The sequence below is a fragment of the Zootoca vivipara genome, chromosome 1 (genome assembly GCF_963506605.1).
Source record: "Zootoca vivipara chromosome 1, rZooViv1.1, whole genome shotgun sequence".
In the NCBI taxonomy this organism is placed as follows: Eukaryota; Metazoa; Chordata; class Lepidosauria; order Squamata; family Lacertidae; genus Zootoca; species Zootoca vivipara.
Genome location: NC_083276.1, coordinates 117,988,214 through 118,009,262, shown reverse-complemented (window position 1 = coordinate 118,009,262; position 21,049 = coordinate 117,988,214). Strand labels below are relative to the sequence as shown.

Sequence of the window (21,049 nt, the reverse complement as noted above, 5' to 3'; positions counted from 1 at the left end):
ATAGCTCAGACTGTTAGAAGGAACAAATTTAGAAACCTGTATAAGCGCCTGTTTCTTTTATGAGCCATAAAAGGACGGAGCGCCCTCTGCATAGCTGGTGCTTCCTCGTGGTTAGCCATGCAATAGCTTGCAGTTATTGTTCTTTGAGTTGCAGAGCTAGGATGTGGAAACCTTTTAGTTTTCTGAAACTCCGTGCAAAATTTCAACTGCTAATGGAGCCCACAAGAAAAGGTCCAGATTTCTACACATGTGATGGTTTCTTAGCACTTGAGTGCTTTGGATAGCTCCAACTTACTATTAAGGGCTTATCATATATGATAACAGGTGCGAGTTCAGACTCTGCTTAATAAGCTGCATTATGAACAAGGCTCGTTCCCCTTTCACGCAGCAGATTCTCTTCTCTCTTTGTCGGATTGACTTATAAACCTGGAACCCTTCTGTTGACTCTAGGTTTTCCATTTCATCTGAATCAGCAAACTATGGCTAACTGCTTCAGGATCTGAAGCCACAATTCAAAGTTGATTTCATATCCTAGCTTGCTCCAAATACATTAACCATTGTTTCCTGGTTGGGTTGTAACAGGAAACTATACGTAGCTGAAGACTTCCTGGCTTGTTTTCTTGTGCAAAGTAATAATAATAATAATAATTTTATTATTTATATCCTGCCCATCTGGGTGGGTATCCCAGCTACTCTGGGCAGCTTACAACACATAATTTTTTTTAAAACATTAGGCATTAAAAACAGGGTTGCCTTCAGATGTCTTTTAAAAGTCAGATAGTTGTTTATTTCCTTGCCATCTGATGGGAGGGCATTCCACAGGGTGGGCACCACTACTGAGAAGGCCCTCTGCCTGGTTCCCTGTGGCTTCACTTCTTGCAGTGAGGGAACTGCCAGAAGGCCCTCGGAGGTGGACCTCAGTGTCTGGGCAGAATGATGGGGGTGGAGACGCTCCTTCAGGTATGCTGGGCCGAGGTTGTTTAGAGCTTTAAAGGTCAGCACCAACACTTTGGATTGTGCTCAGAAACATACTAGGAGCCAATGTAGGTCAATGTAGCCAATGTAAGGCATCTCAAGGCAGCCCTGTTTAGGGAAGCTTTTAATGTTTAATGGATTTCTGTATTTTAATGTTTGATGGATTTCTGTATTTTAGAATTTCTGTTTTGTTGGAAGCCGCCCAGAGTGGCTGGGGGAACCCGGCCAGATGGGCGGGGTATAAATAATAAATTATTATTATTATTATTATTATTATTATTATTATTATTATTATTATTATTCAAGACTGGTGTTCTATGGTCCGCTCTCAGTCACCAGTCTAGCTGCTGCATTCTGGATTAGTTATAGTTTCCAGGTCGCCTTCAGAGGTAGCCCCACGTAGAGCGCATTGCAGTAGTCCAAGCGGGAGATAACTAGAGCATGCTTCACTTTCGCGAGACAGTCCGTGGGCAGGTAGGGTCTCAGCCTGCGTACCAGGTGGAGCTGGTAGAGAGCCGCCCTGGATACAGAATTGAAGTGAAGTGACTGTGTTCAGGGGCACAAAGCTTGTTCATATTCCACCTGATTACATTGAGATGTAATTGTACAAACATGCCCATTGTGTCCTCTAGATGATACTTTCCTGGACATCTGGCCCTCATTAACAGATTTTTAAAAAGCATTTATGTTAGCGGAAGTACAGCCTGATACAATGCAGAGTGAGGCACACATAAAGTCCACTGAAATACAGTAATTGGATTGGGCAGCATGTACTTGGATAGTAATTGCCCTGCATGGCACCCTAGTCTTGGTTTTGTGCAACTACTGGTTTAATATACCTTCGGTAACACTTCTTATTGAGACTTGTTCGGGGGTTGGGAATGCAAATGGTAACGCTAACATTTATTTTATACCCTGCAGATTGCTTTTACTAAAACTTTTGTGCAGCACTACGCTTTTATTATGAAAACCCTGAAGAAAAGCCATGAATCGGATACCATGTCTAACAGAATAGTACATATTAGTGTCCAGTTGTTTAGCAACGAGGAGCTGGCACGTCAAGTGACAGAGGAATGCCAGCTGCTTGATATTATGGTTACTGTCCTCCTGTACATGATGGAGAGTTGCCTTATTAAAAGTGAGCTTCAAGGTGAGTCGAATTCAGAATTTGCTTTAAGAGCACTTGAGAGGCGCACATGGAATATTCTCCGCCTGTATTTAGGCTTCTTTCTGTAAGGGGGATGCAATCTGTTGGACTCCATGCTAGCAGTTGGCAGGGCTAGAGTCCAAGGTGGGCCACCCCTTCGTCTCTCTTATCCTGCTCCCTTCTTTCCCGCTTGTTTCTCCATCCTCTGCACTCCCATGAAATTAGACCCAAGTGCCACAGTTTATCCACCTGTGGGCTGTAGTGGAGGAGGGTCTGTTTTAAGCTTTCTAGCTTAAATAGTGAAAAATGGCTAAAACAGAAGGAAAACGGCCCCTTCTTCCTTCCCCTTCCGTTCCTTTACCGGAACATGCAGACAGAGAGACTGCTTTGCATAAAAGAGAGAAAATGTTGGAGAAGATCATTATTGCTGTAGTCTTAGACATAAAGACCAGATTCAGAATTTACTGCATCTTGGAAGTCCTCATGGAACTTAACTAGCATGCAGGCTCCTTGTGAGGTTTGGGAGAAACAAGGAAGGTGGTTGTAAAGTGAACGAGGAAGTACTGATACAGGTAGAAGCTCTGTGTGTATGTTTAACATTAGCAGCCTTAACCTTTATGTCTTCAAAACCACTTGCCTTTTAGATGAGGAAAACAGTTTGCATGTAGTAGTGAACTGTGGCGAAGCTCTACTCAAGAACAACACCTACTGGCCACTTGTCAGCGACTTTATAAATATCCTTTCACACCAGAGCGTGGCTAAGAAATTCTTGGAAGACCACAGGTTATTAGTAACATGGATGAACTTTGTATCATTTTTCCAAGGTATGTGTCGCTTTTGCTGATTATGTGCCCTAGTATTGACTGTCCAACTATATATACCTATATTAGATAGGGGATGGGGGGCACTGTGGTCTAAACCACTGAGCCTCTTAGGCTTGTTGATCAGAAGGTCAGCGGTTCGAATCCCCATGACGGGGTGAGCTCCCGTTGCTCTGCCCCAGCTCCTGCCAACCTAGCAGCTTGAAAGCACGCCAGTGCAAGTAGATAAATAGGTACTGCTGCGGCGGGAAGGTAAACAGCATTTCCGTGCACTCTGGTTTCCGTCATGGTGTTCCATTGCACCAGAAGCGCTTTAGTCCTGCTGGCCACAAGACCCAGAAAGCTGTCTGTGGACAAATGCCAGCTCCCTCGGCCTGAAAAGCAAGATGAGCGCCACAACTCCATAGTCACCTTTGACTTAATGGTCCAGGGGTCCTTTACCTTTTACCTTAGATAGGGTTTTGATTACTAACTTTCCTTTTCTGTGTGTTTGAATTGCGTACGGTGCGAAAAAGATGGTGTACTGGTTAACTGTAACTTTGCGCAACTTTGTCTTGATCTTTTAAGGAATGAATTTAAACAAGAGAGAACTTAATGAGCATGTTGAGTTTGAATCTCAGACCTACTACGCTGCTTTTGCTGCTGAGCTTGAGGCCTGTGCCCAGCCAATGTGGGGGCTACTATCACACTGCAAAGTCAGGGTAAGCTGAGCACTACCTCCCCCTTTGGTTCTCTAGTGATTAAATATTTTAAATATGAAATATGCAGTTTTAGAAAGTTGTACACTCTCCTTGTGTTACATTGCTGTACACACCCCAGGGCCCGTTGTGTACCTTGCAGTGTTTGACTCTCTCTGAATTTTGTTATATGATAGCATTGCGCTCTTCGTTTAATGCCCTTAAATTTTTATTTAATCAACTATATTCGTCAAGGTGAGCGGTAAAACTCCTTTTGAGGATATGCTCGTTAATCTGTTTTCCTGTTACTGAAAATGTGTTCAGGTGCTTTATTAGTTATGTTGTGCAAATAATAAAACTTTCATGCTTTTGATGGAAGTCCTTCAAAAATGTGCCTTGCTATCAAACACAGAAATGCAGGTCAAGTGACTCCAGTTTGAAAGTACATTTATTCTCTCAGCCCCCACTCCCAAGAGCACAAAATGTGTTAACACTGCTGAAGAATTGTTGTCAAAAACCATGGTTTTGGTTTTTTTTTATATACTTTGATCCAGGGTGGATAAAAATCAATGATTTTTTTTAAAAAAAATCAAAAAAATCGGATTTTTTTGATTTAAATCGGATTTTTTTGATTTAAATCGATTTTTTGATTTAAATTGGATTTTTTTTAATAAAATGCTTTTTGAGGAAAACATATTACCATCCAAAGGTTATTCCATCATGAAATAAAGATTAGTTTTTTAATTATGTAGTATAAGGTTGTATATGTTTAATTTTGGGGGTAAATAAATTCCATTAATCCATTCACAATGTCATGCTCTTCCAGAGGTTTTTGTAAGATTATTGGGCAGTTTCTCTGCCTACAAGATATTATCACAGGTGCTTGGTTTACTTTTGCAGTTCTCAAAACTGAATTTGACTCAACAGAGATCACATGCCTCTTCTTCACAGCAAAAATGTTATAACATGAACAGAGTTGAGAAAAAGACCTTAATCCTATTGTTCTACAAACCTATGAATACAGAAACGACCCCTTCAGTGCTAAGTTTCAAGAAGTTCACTGAACAGAATAGAAGCAATATTTTTCTGATTGTTTGGAGTAGACAGTATTTAAGCTTTTCATGTGTAGGCTGGGCTGACAGTCTAAGTTTCTTAAAATATATATATATATTGTTTTTGTTTAGCCAAATTAGTTAACAAACATGGATGTTTGTTTAAGCAAATAACATATGGTGTAATGTTATTGTTTCAGTTGAATAAATCTATTTAAATTGTTATTATTAAGGTAATGATTATTTTTCTCCTTCCTAAGTACAACAGTAAAGTTGTCCAAAGATGAATGATTAACCTATTAAACTGGGGATAAAAAAAACTAATATGAAAAGTTGTTATTCTAAAAATCTTCATCTACTTGCATATTAAAGTTATACCAGCAAGAATTAGTCTTTATGATTTAAATCAACTATGATTTAAATCAAGCCTTACTGACTAGTGATTTAAATCGTGATTTAAATCAGTTTGATTTAAATCAAATCCACCCTGCTTTGATCACACAGTATTGTATAATTGTTATCAGTAGGTCGAAACATCCCCCTCCCCCAGATATCAGATTGCCAATCATATCCATAAATAAGGATTGGTTCTCAACCCTGAGGGTGTACATGAGGTGAGACTAGAAACAGGACTCAGGTTCCAAATCATACGTTGGAAGAGGGAAGGGAAGGGTAGCTTGCGCCCTCGAGCAAATTTTGCTGTGTCGTTTAACTTCAGGGAGTTCATTTTTCCGTTTGTGCAACCTTTGTATCCCACTTCAGGAGACGCAGGAATACACACGAAACGTTGTTAGATACTGCCTAGAAGCACTCCAGGATTGGTTTGATGCTATCAACTTTGTGGATGAGGTTTGTGTGTCTAATGTATTTGACTTTGCATTATAGAGTAGGATCTTCTATTAAAATTTGGAAGCATCTTCCCTTCAAAACTTTATTGCATGCACCTCCATTCCAGCCTCTCTTATTGCAAGAGATTTCCCTGAGCCAAGCTACCTGGTGGAGGGTTGCTTTTGTGTCTGTAGCAATAAAAGAGCGCAGCGTCACATTGTCTGGAGTGAAAGCAGAAGTGTATACGTGCATGTCGAAGTTTTCAGTTTTACCAGAAGCCGGAAGAGATGAAATAATAAGTGATTTAATAGTGCGCAAAATTGAATTGTTTATTCCTTTGAATTGTAAGCGACCTTTGCTTCCATTGCAGCCTACTCCTAATCAGGTTACCTTTCATCTGCCGCTGCATCGTTACTATGCCATGTTTCTAAGTAAGGTAAGTGAATGGTTTTTGCAGGGTAGGTTTTTTTTGGGAGAGGGGGAGAGGCATTATTTAGGTAGACAAGTCCAGATCAAATATGTACATATTTTGTTTGTAGGCTGTTAAATGCCAAGAACTAGATCTCGATTCCCTCCTTCCAGACCAGGAGATGTTGATGAAGCTCATGGTTCACCCACTTCAGATTCAGGTAAGTTGGCCAAGTATTTTTCTTTCTCTGCATGTATCACTTCTGTGGTGTGTAAAGCGGTACAGTAACCGCAAATAGAGAGCAGGTACAGAGGGTAACATCCAATTAAGTACACCCACAGTCAATACAGAAATCTGCTTGCACAATGGGAATTTTTGGTTTCTCCTCTTCCCCCTCCAGCCTCTTGTGTGGCTCCAGAAGATGCTTTGGTGGGTCTCCAAATCTTCCAAAGCAAATTGGGGAGGGGGCTGCAAGGGGGAGAAAAGGAAGGAGATGCCTCACTGCGTGAATAGACACCTACAAGCACTACATTTGATCTCACTCATGGTTCATTGCCTCAGACAGTTTCCCCCACTGGAGGCAATTGATTTGTGGCTGAATGTAACTGAGTGCTAAGGGCATGGATATTTGAATAACCTTGTATATACAGCACTCTTTGTTTTCCATATATGGATCACAGTAACGAGAGAGAAATTGTTTGGTGATTCTGTTGAATTAGCCAGAGGTAAAGCGAAGGCCAAAAGCAGGAGTATATTTGAGAGCAACACAGAAAAGAGTTAGGCAGTAGAAATAAGCGGGGGAAATATTCAGATCCTATGGAACAACTGCTCAATGGTTGCAGTTAAAAACATGATTACATCCTTGGTTGCGGCTGACATTTTGTCTGGATGGCATCCTATATATTAGTGAAAGTCACAGGGGAGAAATATTGCTATGTTGGTTTTGCACTGCCCCCGAAGTCTAGTGTGCCACCACGGATTGAAATATTCTGCAAAAAGCTGTGTGATCAGCTACAAAAATATATTCTCAGCTTTTCAAGTTTTTAAGACTGCAAAATAGTATGCCTAAGCAACAGGTAGCATGTTGAGCTGAAACAGCTTTCTTTTTGCTCTTTTTGGTAGGCAAGCCTCTCTGAAATCCATAGCAATATGTGGGTAAGGAATGGTCTGCAGATTAAAGGACAAGCCATGACTTATGTGCAGTCCCACTTCTGTAATTCCATGATTGATCCTGACATTTATCTGTTACAGGTAGGTCAGTACTTTTTGTAACCTCATCTGCTCTATGTTATTAGATAGCTAAATAGTAATGACTAATATATATATGTTCTCTCTCCCTCCCCCACCCCCGGAAAACAGGTTTGCGCTTCAAGACTTGACCCAGATTATTTCATTTCCTCAGTTTTTGAAAGGTAAGATACTGTTGAAAAGAACACACACACCCCCTAAGCAATGTCTGCCTTGTGCTTTAAATGCACCATAGGGGACTCTTTAATTCTGCCAACATATGGTGGCAGTGCAAATTCTCAAAAAAAATCTTGGTAATGGAATATGACATATTAAAAAAGTGCACTCCCCCCCCCAAAAAAAAACCCCAGACGCATTCCAGTTAGCAATAGTAGGTCAGGAAACACCAAACAAAGTTAAAAACTTATTTCTATACAGAACAGCAGTCGCAAGAATAGTGTACGCAAAAATGTGGAAAGAGAAGGCTTTCCCAACAAAGGACCAATGACTGCTTAAACTAATAGAATCCGTCAAACTGGTATCTACAACAGCCAAAATAAGAAATAATGATGGGAAGATAGTGACAAGTGAGTGGGAACAATGGTGCCTTGTCTCCAGCTTCTGTCGTGGCACTGCTGAGTTTCCTGGATAAAATGCAGCAGCACTTGTGCTCTGATGTTTATCCCAACGATGTAAGGAACAGATGACAGCCCATCTGCCTTAATGTGCCCATATTCACACGTGTGCATCCTCTCTTTTTCTGGCCTTGGTATTGTAGCGCTGTTGTGTTTCTGAAGAAGTGGCTGATGAAATGCATTCCGGCGCTATGGAGACAGTGTGCTCCCTCCTCCCCATCCATTGTTTACGGCTGCCTTAGGGAATAGAGACGGGCAGCAGGCATTTCACACTACAGTGGTATCTTGGTTTGCATACGTTTTGGATTACAACCTCCCCCCCCCCTTTTTTTGGGATTACGAACAAATTTCTTTTTGGAGACCCCATTGGTGAAAGCGTGCCTTGGATTACAACCTGTTTTGGTTTACAAACGGACCTCTGGAACGGATTATGGTTGTAAACCAAGGTACCGCTGTACTGCATTTCATTGGAAACTCATTGTCAAATATATCTAAGTACCCTCAGACCTGCTCCCTCTGCGTTAAGGTTTGGAAAAAGGCTGATAGACTCTGCATTAGGAGCAGATGTTGCATAGCAGCTCTGGGGCATGTAGGGATGGAGAAAAGTAGAGTTATCTGTAGGCCTCCATCATTCTGCCCAGACACTGAGGTCCAGCACCGAGGGCCTTCTGACGGTTCCCTCGTTGCGAGAAGCCAAGTTGCAGGGAACTAGGCAGAGGGCCTTCTCGGTGGTGGCGCCTGCCCTGTGGAACGCCCTCCCAACAGATGTCAAAGAGGAAAACAACTACCAGACTTTTAGAAGACATCTGAAGGCAGCTCTGTTCAGGGAGGCTTTTAATGTTTAATAGATTACTGTGTTTTATTTTTCCGTTGGAAGCTGCCCACAGTGGCTGGGGAAACCCAGACAGATGGGCGGTGTATAAATAATAATATTATTATTATTATTATTATTATTATTATTATTATTATTATTATATAGGCAAACATAGCACAAAGTGTGTGATAACCCATTTTTAAAAAGCCAAATTTCAATGGAAGGTTGAATCTTGTACTGTGCGTCAGATGTTGCCGTGTAATGGCACAGGGAGACATTTATTACTTCTTCTTTTTTTCTTTTTCTTTTAAAAAAAGACATTCATTTATCCTCACATATATCATGGTGGTATACACTGGTAGGCATGAGTAAAATTTATCGTGCCAAAACCACAATAGAGTAAAATAGTCATCCTCATAAAAACAGTTAGAGGCAACCAAAAACAAGCAGGCTAAAAGATAAAGTACATCAAAATATCTGAGCAAGTAAGTAAGTTGCATTTCAATATTCGCTGCTGTGTTGTGTGAAGTTAAGGGGTCTCCACTTGATCACGTCTGGATGGGCAAATGCCTGGGAGCCTTGTGATCTTCCTGGAGGAGCAACAGGAAATGTTCTTAAATTATTAACCGTACTAGATTTTCTAAAATTGGTATTTTTCCTCTCCTGTAGGTTCAAGGTGGTTGACCTCTTAACAATGGCTTCCCAACACCAGAATACAGTGCTAGATTCAGAGCATGAGAGATCGATGTTAGAAGGCGCCTTAACATTTCTTGTCATTCTTTTAAGTCTCCGTTTACACTTGGGTAAGATTAATCCTCTTTCCGCTTTATGCTTTATTCCTAGTAATTTCTATGCCAGGGTAGGAATGGTCACAGGCACGTACTGAAACTTAAGTTTCAACCAATGTTTAGGTAGGGATAGTGATGGAAACTGCAACCAAAAGCACTTGCTAACTCTTAATGTTCTTGAATTGTTTCTTGGAACCTTAGCCTTTATTAGTCCTTCTTAGCGGAAGCCAAAAGTTGTGGTTGCCCACTAAGTTGTGTTTATTTAGTCAGTCTCCATTCTTGTAACTTGAATCCATTGGTTTGAGTCCTAGCTTGCTCGATCCTCCTTGTGACAGACCTTTAGATATTTGAAGATGGCTATCCTATCTCCTTTCAGTCTCCTCTTTACTAGGCTATGCATGCCCAGTTCCCACAGCCATCCCTAACAAGGCTCTAAATCAGGCATAGGCAAACTCGGCCCTCCAGATGTTCCACCTCCGCTTCCTGTCTTATGGTATGTATTATATGATTATGTTAATTTATCTTTCAATTTCTCCTAGGAATGACTGATGATGAGATTCTTCGGGCAGAGATGGTAGCGCAGCTCTGCATGAATGACAGGACTCATAGTTCTCTACTGGACCTCATATCCTTGGAATGTTGTTAAATGCATTTTTTCTGTGATTAATTAACAGGATTCATGTATTGTGCTTCTCTTTGGTGTACAACAAGTAAGACTATTAGAAGCAATTTTGAATGCCTTGAAACAATATTAGCATATAATTTTCATATGAAAAGTTGCATGTTGAGCTTGCAATGAGCTTTGAATGTTTTTTGAAAATTGATGTTGTGCTGAGCTGGGTTTATATATACATATATGTATAAGCCATCTAGTCTTTCTAGCTCTGGTCTATGAATATAAATCGTCACCTTTCTTCCAACCTTCTGTTTCAAAAGGATAGAGTTGGGATTTACAACTATGTTTGCTTTTCCATTGAATTAAACTACCTTCCCCAGATTGGGTTCTTGCACTCCAGGGAGCAATTGGGCAATATGCCAGGATACTAGTGTTACCTGGTTTGTTTGAAATCCATCTTTCATTCTTTTTAAAAAACTGTAATGCACATGAAGACCCAGAAGGGTGCAGTATAGTGTTGTCCTTCTGGTGATATAATCTTCCATATTTAAACATGTGAAATCAGTCTTCCTCCCCTGTTATCAACCGAAGGATGAGATTAAAAAAAAACCAACAACCCACAACTAGCCAAGGCTTTAGTGTTGTTGCAGGGCTTTCTTTTTCTTACTGATGTGCATATCCTTAATCTAGTGTAATGTGGATTAAGATGGATTAGTAATACCACTTTATTCATGCAATTATGTCCTTATACCAATTAACATTTTGCAATTGTGATGGTGTCATTATTCAAAATGATGGACATTCTTTGGTTTTTGTGTTACAGTTTCCTAGCACCACTGGAATAAGCATTTAGTTATGTATCTAACCATTCCCTTAGTCTGAATTGTACAAACGTGTATTGAAATCTGTGTGCCACCTCCAAGAAAACTTTCTATATTAACACTTAAAACGATGGATCGAACACCATTTATTGTGGAATATAGACCTCTTGTGGTGAAGTGAAGCAACTGGAGAAATCCCTGTGGCTTCTGCCCACCAAAAGACATGCTTATACAGTGGTACCTTAGTTCTCGAACGGCTTAGATGTCGAACAAATTGATTCCCGATCGCCGAAAACCCGGAAGTAAGTGTTCTGGTTTTCAAACATTTTTCAGAAGCCGAATGTCTGATGCGGCTTCCGCTTGAGTACAGGAAGCTCCTGCAGCCAATCGGAAGCCGCGCCTTGGTTTTCGAACGGTTTCGGGAGTCGAACGGACTTCTGGAATGGATTAAGTTCAAGAACCAAGGTACCACTGTAGAATCATAGAATCGTAGAGTTGGAAGGGACTATGAGGGTCATCTAATCAAACTGCCTGCAGTGCAGGAATCTCGACTGACATGGGACTTGAACCCACAACCCTGAGATTAAGAGTCTCATGCTCTACCAACTGAGCTATTAAAAAATGGCTGTGTATTTCTAGATGAAGTTTGGTATGCACGTGGGGGTGTTTAGGGAGGCAGGAGAGGATATATTATTTAATGATATCCTTCCTAACTTGTGTTAGCAAGTTCCACATTCTAGCAGAGTTCCAAACATCCCCCTTTTTAAAATTATGCAGCGATTAGCTTGTTGCTGACTAATCCCTCTTAAAAAGAATAAACACAAGAATCTGATTAACTTTAATTTAAAAGTAGTTTACTCACAGATTCATTCAGGTTCCCAGACATATCCCTGAAGGAAGGCTTAGGTCGTTGATTTAAGAAGTATGTTTAGATAAGATTGGAATTATTTTTTCAATTATTTTTTCATTATTTTTTCTCCTTTTTTCTTTTTTATCTTTTGGGTGCTGCTCTGTTTTTCTTTAAGCAACGCCCACCTTTATTTCTGTTTTTTCTGTTTTATCCTTTTCTTTTTTTAGTGGTTTGTGTAAGAAAAAATTTATGTGATGATATGATAGATGTATTAAATTGGAAAATTGCAATAAAAATTATTATTATTATTATTATTTTTAAAAACGGAAGGCTTAGGTTACTTAACAACTAGAACTATTCCATAAAGAAGTTAGTCCCAAGTGACTGCGACTAAGCAGTCACTTCTCCAAACACACAGCAACATACAAAATGGAGAAGACACGCTGATCAGAACATGGAGGCCGTGTGCTCCTCTATGCTAGTACAACAGACCACACATGTAGTGGAAGTCTGTCCCAGCTCAGGAGGAAACAGGAAGTCTCCTGAGCGGTACAAAACATCCCCTAACATGTCCACTGCAGGAATGTTGTACTTGACTGCAGTTTTGCATCCCACAATGCAGTGGTGACTTTCTGTAACGGAAGGCACTTCTGCTCGCACAAGGCAAGGCATTCAATTTCTGCTGACCCTCCCCACCCCAGCCCCACATGTGCACTTGCAGGCCTCCACTGTGTCCCATATATGTATACTGTTGCAGAGGGTCCACCAACCCTCAAGTGCAGCTAGAGTGGGTGCTAGAATGAGTAGGGAGAGTTGAAAAACAATATGCTTGCCCCATCTTGCAGAAGTGTTTTCTTACTAGTTCAGGGCCACCATTGGATACAACCCGGATAAAGTTAATATAGGCAATGTTCATGGGAACTAACACCTTTCTGTCGAAGATTTTCTGGCAATGATTGTTTACCTTAACACGGGGATCACATTCCAGAAAACCCAAATCCGAAAAGTGGCATTATTCCTGGAAGTTTAAGCTTTGAATCGATGCTGTCGGCTGTGGCAGATTTTAAGGCTCCTGTGTTTGAACCTGGGGGCTCTATGCAGCAGGGAATGTATACACCTAAAGGTATGTTCAGTTTTTGTGGGTGTTTTAGTGTGAACCTGCAATATATGTATGGGTTCTTAATGAGCTGGTATTAATTATAACTCCAGAAATTAATAATAATAATAATGTATACCCTGCCCATCTGGCTGGGTCTCCCCGGCCACGCTGGGCCGCTTCCAATAGAATATTAAAAACGCAATCAAACATTAAAAACTTCCCTAAACAGGGCTACTTTCAGATGTCTTCTAAAAGTCAGGTATTTGTTTATTTCCTTGACATCTGATGGGAGGGCATTCCACAGGGCGGGCGCCACCACCGAGAAGGCCCTCTTCCTGGTATCTCTAAGATGTAAAGGGCTTAGAGATAGTTGATTTCAGTGGAGTATTATATGAATTTTGGTGGATTAATAAATATTTTCAGAATTTCAGTGTTGTTACATGCTTTCAGCTTTTTTGCTTTTCCTCTCCTATTTCCTCTGTTTAAACAAGTGGTTGTTTTTCACACTTTGAACACCATCATGATATGTACAAGAACCAAAATAGTTGATCAGCGAACAGGATACATTGTAATTGTGTATGTTCAGTAATGATAATAAAGATATGTGTTTGGGGATGTTGGCACAAAACTGAAACACTTAGCTGCTGAAAACCTACATTGTGGTTCAGCATGCGCGGGGGGGGGGGGGAAATTGTGACTGTGCTACTCCGTCCTGCTGCTGCCATACTACCCAGTGCTAAGCCGCAATTTGGCTTAGCATTATGTGTGATCCCAGCGGAGTGCCAGACTTGAAGCTGTACCATACTGCGGCTGGTATATGCTGGATTAAAGAATGGGTGAGATTAGAAGATAAAGAATTGTTAAATGTAGAGGGATTCAGAAATAACCAAGGGTGGCATGCTTACTTGATGGAAGAGAAAGAAGGAGGTCACAGAGAGTTTAGGAACCATGTTATTAAAAAGCCACTATTGAAAATCTGGAGAGAAAATAGAGATATATTGGATTTCAAAATTCCGTGGTGGGTTTCCCCCACAGAGATGACATCATTATTTAGTAAAAGTACAGAAAAAAAGTGGGCAACCTATCAGGAATTATTAATAAAAGAGAATGGACAATTAAAATTAAAAACATATCAGCAAATGAAGGAACAGTGCACAAGCTGGCTGCATTACTGCCAAATACAGAGCCTATTCCAAAAACATAAGAAAATTGGGTTTAAAGAGGGGAAATCTAAATTGCAAGAAATTTTGATAGAAAATAATGAAAAACCATTGGCAAAATTATATAATTATTTACTAGAATGGGAGATGAAAGATGAAATAGTCAAAGTAACCATGATTAGATGGGCTCAAGATATTGGGAGGCCCATTTATAGCAACCAGTGGGAGAAACTATGGAAAGAGGGATGGAGATTTACGGCCTGTGCAGGGATAAAAGAAAACATGCTAAAATTAATGTATAGATGGCACCTCACTCCAGAGAAAATTGCGAAAATTTATAAAACAAGTTCGAACAAATGCTGGAAGTGTCGTGAAAAAATAGGAGATTTCTATCATTGTTGGTGGCAGTGCAAAAAAATTAGGGAATTTTGGAATTTGGTTTACGAAAAGTTAAAAAAGATGCTAAAAATAACTTTTGACAAAAAACCAGAGTATTTTTTATTAAGTATGATACCAGAGAACATCCCAGAAGACAGGAAGAATATCCTCCTTTACGCATTTGCGGCAGCAAGACTTTTGATCGGACAACATTGGAAAGGGGAGAAAATCCCAACCATTTTAGAATGGCAGGAAAAGTTAGTAGAGTTCATGACCCTCTCCAAAATGACAGCAGCAATTCGGAATACCCCCAGACAAACTTGTAAAAAAGAATGGAAGTATGTAGAGGACTTTTTGAAAAAAGAAGGATTAAATGTAGATTTGGTGATTTGCTTAGACTGAAAGATATAGAGGGGAATTGGTGAAACAATAATTGAAGTAAAACGAGAGGAAAGAAATTATATAAAGGAAAGCGGTATTCAAACAACAGGAAGTAAGTTTTATCTTTCTTCTTTTTATTTTATTTTATTTTTCTTTCAAGTTTGACATTTAATTTTGACTATATTGATATAGTTTATTTTGTACTTTGTGTTTACTTTGTACTAGTTATTTGTTTATAGTTCTATGTAACTTTTTTAAAGAACTGAAATAAAGTTTTTTTTATACCTCTAAAAAAAAAAAACATGTGTGATCCCAGCCTCCTGGTTTGTCTTGTTTCAGACAAACCAACAGTTATATCTAGAACAAAGTTTTAAACCATAAACCTCAGGGCCAGCTTTAGAGCATCTCACTTGATGGTGCTCTTGTGCCTACCAGATATGGGACCATTATTCTTATCTGAAAGGTTTTTTCAGAGTGAGCACTAGGATGCTTCCAAGATCCAGCGTAAGTGTGGTCATACTTTAGATTGAATTTAAGGAGTGGACTGTCCATTGAGTAGTCTTGTGTTATATGTATTACATTATCAGTTGTGGTATGAGTGGTTTGACTCAGTTTTAGGTTATTTTCATGCTTGATTAGAAAGCAAATGGACATTTTAACCAATATTCCTAGGGAGAGGTAAGAGAGAGCTTCTTGTAGAGTGACAATGTTCTCCTGCCTCTAGCAACTGAGAAGTACAGTCCCACTTGGTGGTTTCGTAGTGCCCACTTAGAAACACCTTTTGGATAAAACTAAGAGTTCCTTCTCATTAATGTGTCCTCCTCCTCCTTCTTCGTGTTGTTATTTGAAATACATGAATAAACAAAATAATCAGTCAGCTACTTTTCTTAATCATTCAGTATTTTTCAAACGCGCCAGCTATAAACTCAGGGTTTTAATGGTTGTTAATTGGATTTCATTGTCTAGTGTTTTTAGACGTTTAAATGATCAGGTGAAGGTATGGTATGTTTATAAGTGATTCTTTGTGTGTGAAGTAATTTGTATTTATTTTAAAAGAATAAAAATAAATATTGAATAAATTTCAGAACTTAATGTCAAACATGTTCTGTCTCTTTAACAATAGCTGAAGTTTGGGATAAGGAGTTTGACCCAGTCATGGTAATTCTTCGAACTGTTTACCGTAGAGATGTGCAATCTGCAATGGACAGATATACAGCATTGTAAGTTGAATGTATTCTAATATTAATACTATATTATGTGATAGTAATATATACAGTGCCTTTTATTCTTAGGCAGTGAAGCCGTTGGCATGTCATGCAAAGCCAGTTTGTTTTAAATCGTGGCTTAATCGTGATTCTTAGTTGTGAATTGTTTGTTTGCTTCAAACAAGCCATGAGAAATAAGAGAGAAGTAAGCTCAAATTTGTTACTGGTTTTATTTCTTGCTTACCACTCATGGTTTGTGTGAATACAAAAACATTCCATACTATGACTTATCTGAGTACATCCTTAAAAGTAGATTAATACGCAATCTGCTGCTGTAGTTAGCAAGGGCAAAATCATTCCATTTCCAGCTTGTTGCCACTCACTTGAAACAAATTATTATTCAACTGACTTGGGTCGGTATACGGCTAAAGTCCTTACAAGTATAATTGTGTGCTTTTTACTGGTGCAATTCTGTGAAACGTATACCTTTTAAGTTTTTTTAAAAACCTTCGCTTTGTGAAGTGGCATGTCAAAATGATGTATTACCTGCCATTTTGAAGAAATACATAACCTTTTCATTTTTTAGTGAACTGAATAATATGTTCCTTGAAGCCAAGTAAAAACAAATTGGAAGTCAACCTTTTGGATTTCTCCTCCCATCTCCTCCCCTCCTACCCAATACTTGCATCTTGAAGAACTGTTCTAGATATACTAACTGGAAATGTTACCCATCTAGAGATTTGTAGTTGTTCTTCATTCCCATCTGTGTGGTAGAACTATGTTTACTATCCAGATTATTAAAAGGATGATTTATCATTGGGAAACGTGTTCAGAAAACAAAGTAAATTTTTTGTTTTCAAGTCTCTTCAATTCCTTGTTTCTGCTTTCCTTTTGTCAGCTGTGAGTTACAGATTTAAGATGAAATTCTTTGAGCTGAATCGCACTCTGGCAAAAATGGGAACATCCTGTTACCTAAAAGATTTTGCCCTCCTTCAGCACACCTGGACTTGAGCTCAGTACAGATGTTAGGCTTAACTGTCTTAATCAGAGTTAAGTGATTGGAAGCAGGCCATTGGCTTCTCCACTTCCTCCTCCTTTTCTTTGTTGGTATTAACCAGTGTGCACCAGAACCAGTATTAATGTTAACTATAAACCTAGGCTTGGAAACTGGCTTGGAAACCTTTTGGATTTCTCCTCGCCTCCCATTAGTATTCACCATGGTAGCACTGTTGTTGCATACTTATCTTGCTATACAGTGGCACCTTGGTTCTCAAACTTAATCCGTTCCGGAAGTCCGTTCCAAAACCAAAGCGTTCCAAAACCAAGGCATGCTTCCCCATAGAAAGTAATGCAAAATGGATTAATCCATTCCAGACTTTTTAAAACAAACCCCTAAAACAGCAATTTAACATGAATTTTACTATGGAGGCCATTGATCCATAAAATGAAAGCAATAATCAATGTACTGTACTATAAAATAAATAAGACAGTATTGTATATGATATTAAAAAAAAAAATTCTTACCTCAACTGGATGGGGGGATGTTTGGATGGGGGGCTTTTATCCATTTCCGCAGTCACACAATCAGTCAATCAATCAGTAGCTGTGCTGGGTTCCACACAGTCACAAAAAAACCCACCAAAAAAGCCTCAAAAACAAAAATGCAAAATAAATAGCAAAAACATAAGCACCAAACTTAATCCGTTCCAGACGTCCGTTTGACTTCCGAAATGTTTGAAAACCAAGGCGCAGCTTCTGATTGGTGCAGGTGACCCAGAAACAATAGCTAACAGTCACATTGGACGTTCGACTTCCGAAAAAGTTCAAAAACTGGAACACTTTCGGGTTTTCAGTGTTTGGGAACCAAGGCGTTTGAGAACCAAGGTACCACTGTACTTGGGTTAACGCTGACAAGGACAGAAGCGTGGAGTCCATGTGGAAGGAGGATTGGAGAATATCAATTGTGCTGGTGAAATCTAAGACCCCAATCCTAAGTACACTTAAAAGAGCGGAAACACACTGAACTCAATGTTTACTTTCGAGTACATACTTAGTGCATCTGTTGAGATATGAAGGTGGTGGCTGCCTCACTCTTTTTGTGATCATAATTTAAGTTCTCGGCTTTCACCATTCTATCTGATTTGCTGTTGGCTTTGGTATTACAGTCAGAGCCATGCATCTAGGGTTGTATCCAATGAAGGCACCCTGCTGGTGCAAGGATTTCTGCTTCCCATCTCTCCCTAGCTCCCGCAAATCTGTTCCTGGATTATGGGGAAAACCCATAATGCATTTGAGCCTATTTTATAATTGGCACCTGGCTTTCAAAATGTTCGGTGCAAGGATTTTTTTAATTTTTAATTTACTACCAGAAATGCTGAAAGGGGCATGCAGCCAAATGGGCATTCGTTAAGTATCACAGTTCTCAGTTGTATCTTCTGTAGCATTAACTTTGAGCAGGTTATTTTTTGGTTCTCTTACAGCTTAAAGCAAAGTGGGAAAGTGCATGGAAACCCCTGGCCTCCTTACAAGAAACGAACACATTTACACCCAAGCTACAAAGGACTCATGAGGCTGTTGCACTGCAAAACTTTACACATTGTGTTATTCACTCTGCTCTACAAGGTACTACTGAATTGTTGGAGTAGGGAGGGGGAACCAAGGGACACAAAGCTACTTCAGACTTCACATAATTTTGGTTTGTGGAGGATGTTTGCTGTAGGTACAGTTTTGAAACAAAAAGTTAAGCCTGACCCATTTTTAAAATTTGTTTTTCCAAGGAGAAATGGAACATAACATTGTTTATTATGTAACATGATTATTGTTAAGAGAAAATAGTGCCACAAAGCCCTCTTGTTTGTTCCTGTCCTGAAACATTCTGCACATTTTCTCAGCTATACAGGATCAAGCTAAATTAGGTGGCCAGACTAGAATTTTTGAAACCTCATCTTGGGCTCATCTCTCTCCCTCCCTCTCCCTCTCCCTCTCTCTCTGTGTACTTCTTTAATTTGTTCCTTAAAATGAAAGCTTGCCTATTTCCACAACACAAACATTTTCTAGTTGTGTTTGGGAAGGTGGTGCTGTGTGTTTGGGAATTGTAACCATTTTTCTCTTGGTAAATCGTTAACAGCTGTCATTCTGAGAGGTTTTCCTGTACTGAATACTGAATCATGTGGAACTGATGTAGCTATATATTCTTTCTTTCTGTTTCCCCTCCCCTCCCACCGAATTTTAAAGTGGAAAAAAAATTGAAAGGGAAAAAGGAAAGTAACGTTTACTTTTGCTTTAGATATTAATGGATCATCAAAATCTGTCAGAACATGTCCTTTGCATGGTTTTATATTTGATTGAGTTGGGACTAGAGAACTCATCCGAGCAGGAACCTGATGAAGAAGTAAGTGCTCACATTCCTGTACTTTTTTGGCGTTGTGCTTATATCTATAACTACATTTTTATTTTATAGACAAAATATTCGCTCTGCTCACAGCAAACATTTACTGGAATGGAGGGGTGGGGGTAAGGCAATTTTCATTCATTCCTTCCTCCTGTGTCCCCTGGAAAGTTACTTGGGTGGGCTAGGGGTCTCTCCAGAACAGCATGGGAGGTGGCACTGTGGACTGTAGGAAGAGGGGGGAAATTGCCCCTTTCCTACAGTTGGAGCCTCTGTTGGCACGGTGTAGTGGTTAGAGTGCTGCCTTTGGCCCTGGGAGACCAGGGTTTAAATCCCCACTCAGCCATGAAGCTCATGGGGTGACCATGGGGCAGCTACCCACTCTCAGCCTAACCTACCTCACAAGGTTGTATGTTCGCCACCTTGAACTCCTTGCATGAAAAGAGTGCTCATTAAAGAAGGCCCTGGACCATCCTTCTCCAACCTTGGGTCCTCAGATGTTGTTGGACTACACTCCCATCTGGGAACTTGGGGTTGGAGAAGACTGCCTTAGACCCTTCCACAGACAGAATGAGTCCCTCTGTTGGTGGAAGGACATTCTGGATCCAACCCACGATCATTTAGGAGCCTTGTTTTAATGGTGGCCTGCTCATTGTGGGTGGATGTTGGCCCCTAGGAGTAACTGAAAGACCTCAAATGCAGTGAGCTCAGAGCCTGAAAATCCCAGCTCAGTCATGAGCCCACTGGGTGGCTTCAGGCAAGCTAAACCGCCTCAGCTCACCAGGTGCCATACAGGGATAACAATACTTCACAAGGCTATCATGGCAACACGAGAACGGGGCCTTCTATGCAACCGCTCCACGTCTGTGGAATGCTCTCCCCAGGGAAGTTCGCCTGGCACTTACGTTATACACCTTTAGGCACCAAGCAAAAACGTTCCTTTTTAACCAGGCCATTGGTTGATTTGATTTACACCCTATGCCCTTTTAAAATGTGGTTTTTTTGTGGTGGGGGGCGCTATTGGGTTGTTGTTTTTATTTTTATTATGTATTTTGTGGTTTTATAGCTTGATTTTATTATGTTAACCGCCTTGAGACCCCCTGGGTATAGGGCAGTGTATAAATTCAATAAATAATAATATTTGGAGAATGTATATGACGCATAACATTGCATAGTACTGTCACTTTAGTATTTCGGGAGTATTTCCCCCAAACAATTAAAGTGCTCTGTAAATACTAAGGTGGCAGCCACAGTTATTTAGGAATAATTTTCCCCAATGTGCGGATTGGATGGGTTGCACTGACCATATATGGTGCTGATGACCTGCTTTGTTTTTGTTTGTTTAATGGCTGATGTGCCAGGATTCCATGGGAGGACAAGAGCGCTGCCACGATAGTTGGTTCCCAGGGAATAACTTGGTGTCTAACATGCGCCACTTCATTAATTATGTGCGCGTCAGAGTCCCAGAGACTGCCCCAGAGGTGAAAAGAGAACCACCTCCAAGTACGAGCGCTGATGGCTCAGCAGCTTCTCAGGTAAGGATGGGATCTTGCAGATTTATTATCATGGTTTAGGATCTCATAAGTCAATATTGGTCAATGTGGTTGAATTACGCTTTGCTGAACATATAGCTGTCCGTATTTGATACTTCAAGACCTGGTATGTAATAATCACATTTCTTAGGGTGTTTTAATGCCATCCTTTCCCCTCCAACTCCCCAGAATCCCAGGCGGCCTAAAGGACTTCAGAGAGAGGTAGAATTCTGTTTATCTTGCGTT

At 40.1% G+C, this 21,049-nt stretch overlaps 1 protein-coding gene across 1 annotated transcript in view; it reads left to right on the top strand.

Annotated features, from left to right (window-relative positions):
• The window catches only part of UBR3 (ubiquitin protein ligase E3 component n-recognin 3), an 87,897-nt gene that overhangs the window by 17,183 nt on the left and 49,665 nt on the right, over positions 1 to 21,049 (top strand). The window contains exons 8-22 of the mRNA XM_035135671.2: positions 1,897 to 2,125; positions 2,767 to 2,946; positions 3,511 to 3,644; positions 5,435 to 5,521; positions 5,871 to 5,936; positions 6,040 to 6,129; positions 7,032 to 7,160; positions 7,269 to 7,321; positions 9,255 to 9,388; positions 9,913 to 9,998; positions 12,642 to 12,783; positions 15,802 to 15,898; positions 18,364 to 18,505; positions 19,170 to 19,274; positions 20,633 to 20,806. Coding sequence (XP_034991562.2) covers positions 1,897 to 2,125; positions 2,767 to 2,946; positions 3,511 to 3,644; positions 5,435 to 5,521; positions 5,871 to 5,936; positions 6,040 to 6,129; positions 7,032 to 7,160; positions 7,269 to 7,321; positions 9,255 to 9,388; positions 9,913 to 9,998; positions 12,642 to 12,783; positions 15,802 to 15,898; positions 18,364 to 18,505; positions 19,170 to 19,274; positions 20,633 to 20,806 — 1,848 coding nt within the window. The remainder of the gene's footprint in view (positions 1 to 1,896; positions 2,126 to 2,766; positions 2,947 to 3,510; positions 3,645 to 5,434; positions 5,522 to 5,870; positions 5,937 to 6,039; positions 6,130 to 7,031; positions 7,161 to 7,268; positions 7,322 to 9,254; positions 9,389 to 9,912; positions 9,999 to 12,641; positions 12,784 to 15,801; positions 15,899 to 18,363; positions 18,506 to 19,169; positions 19,275 to 20,632; positions 20,807 to 21,049) is intronic.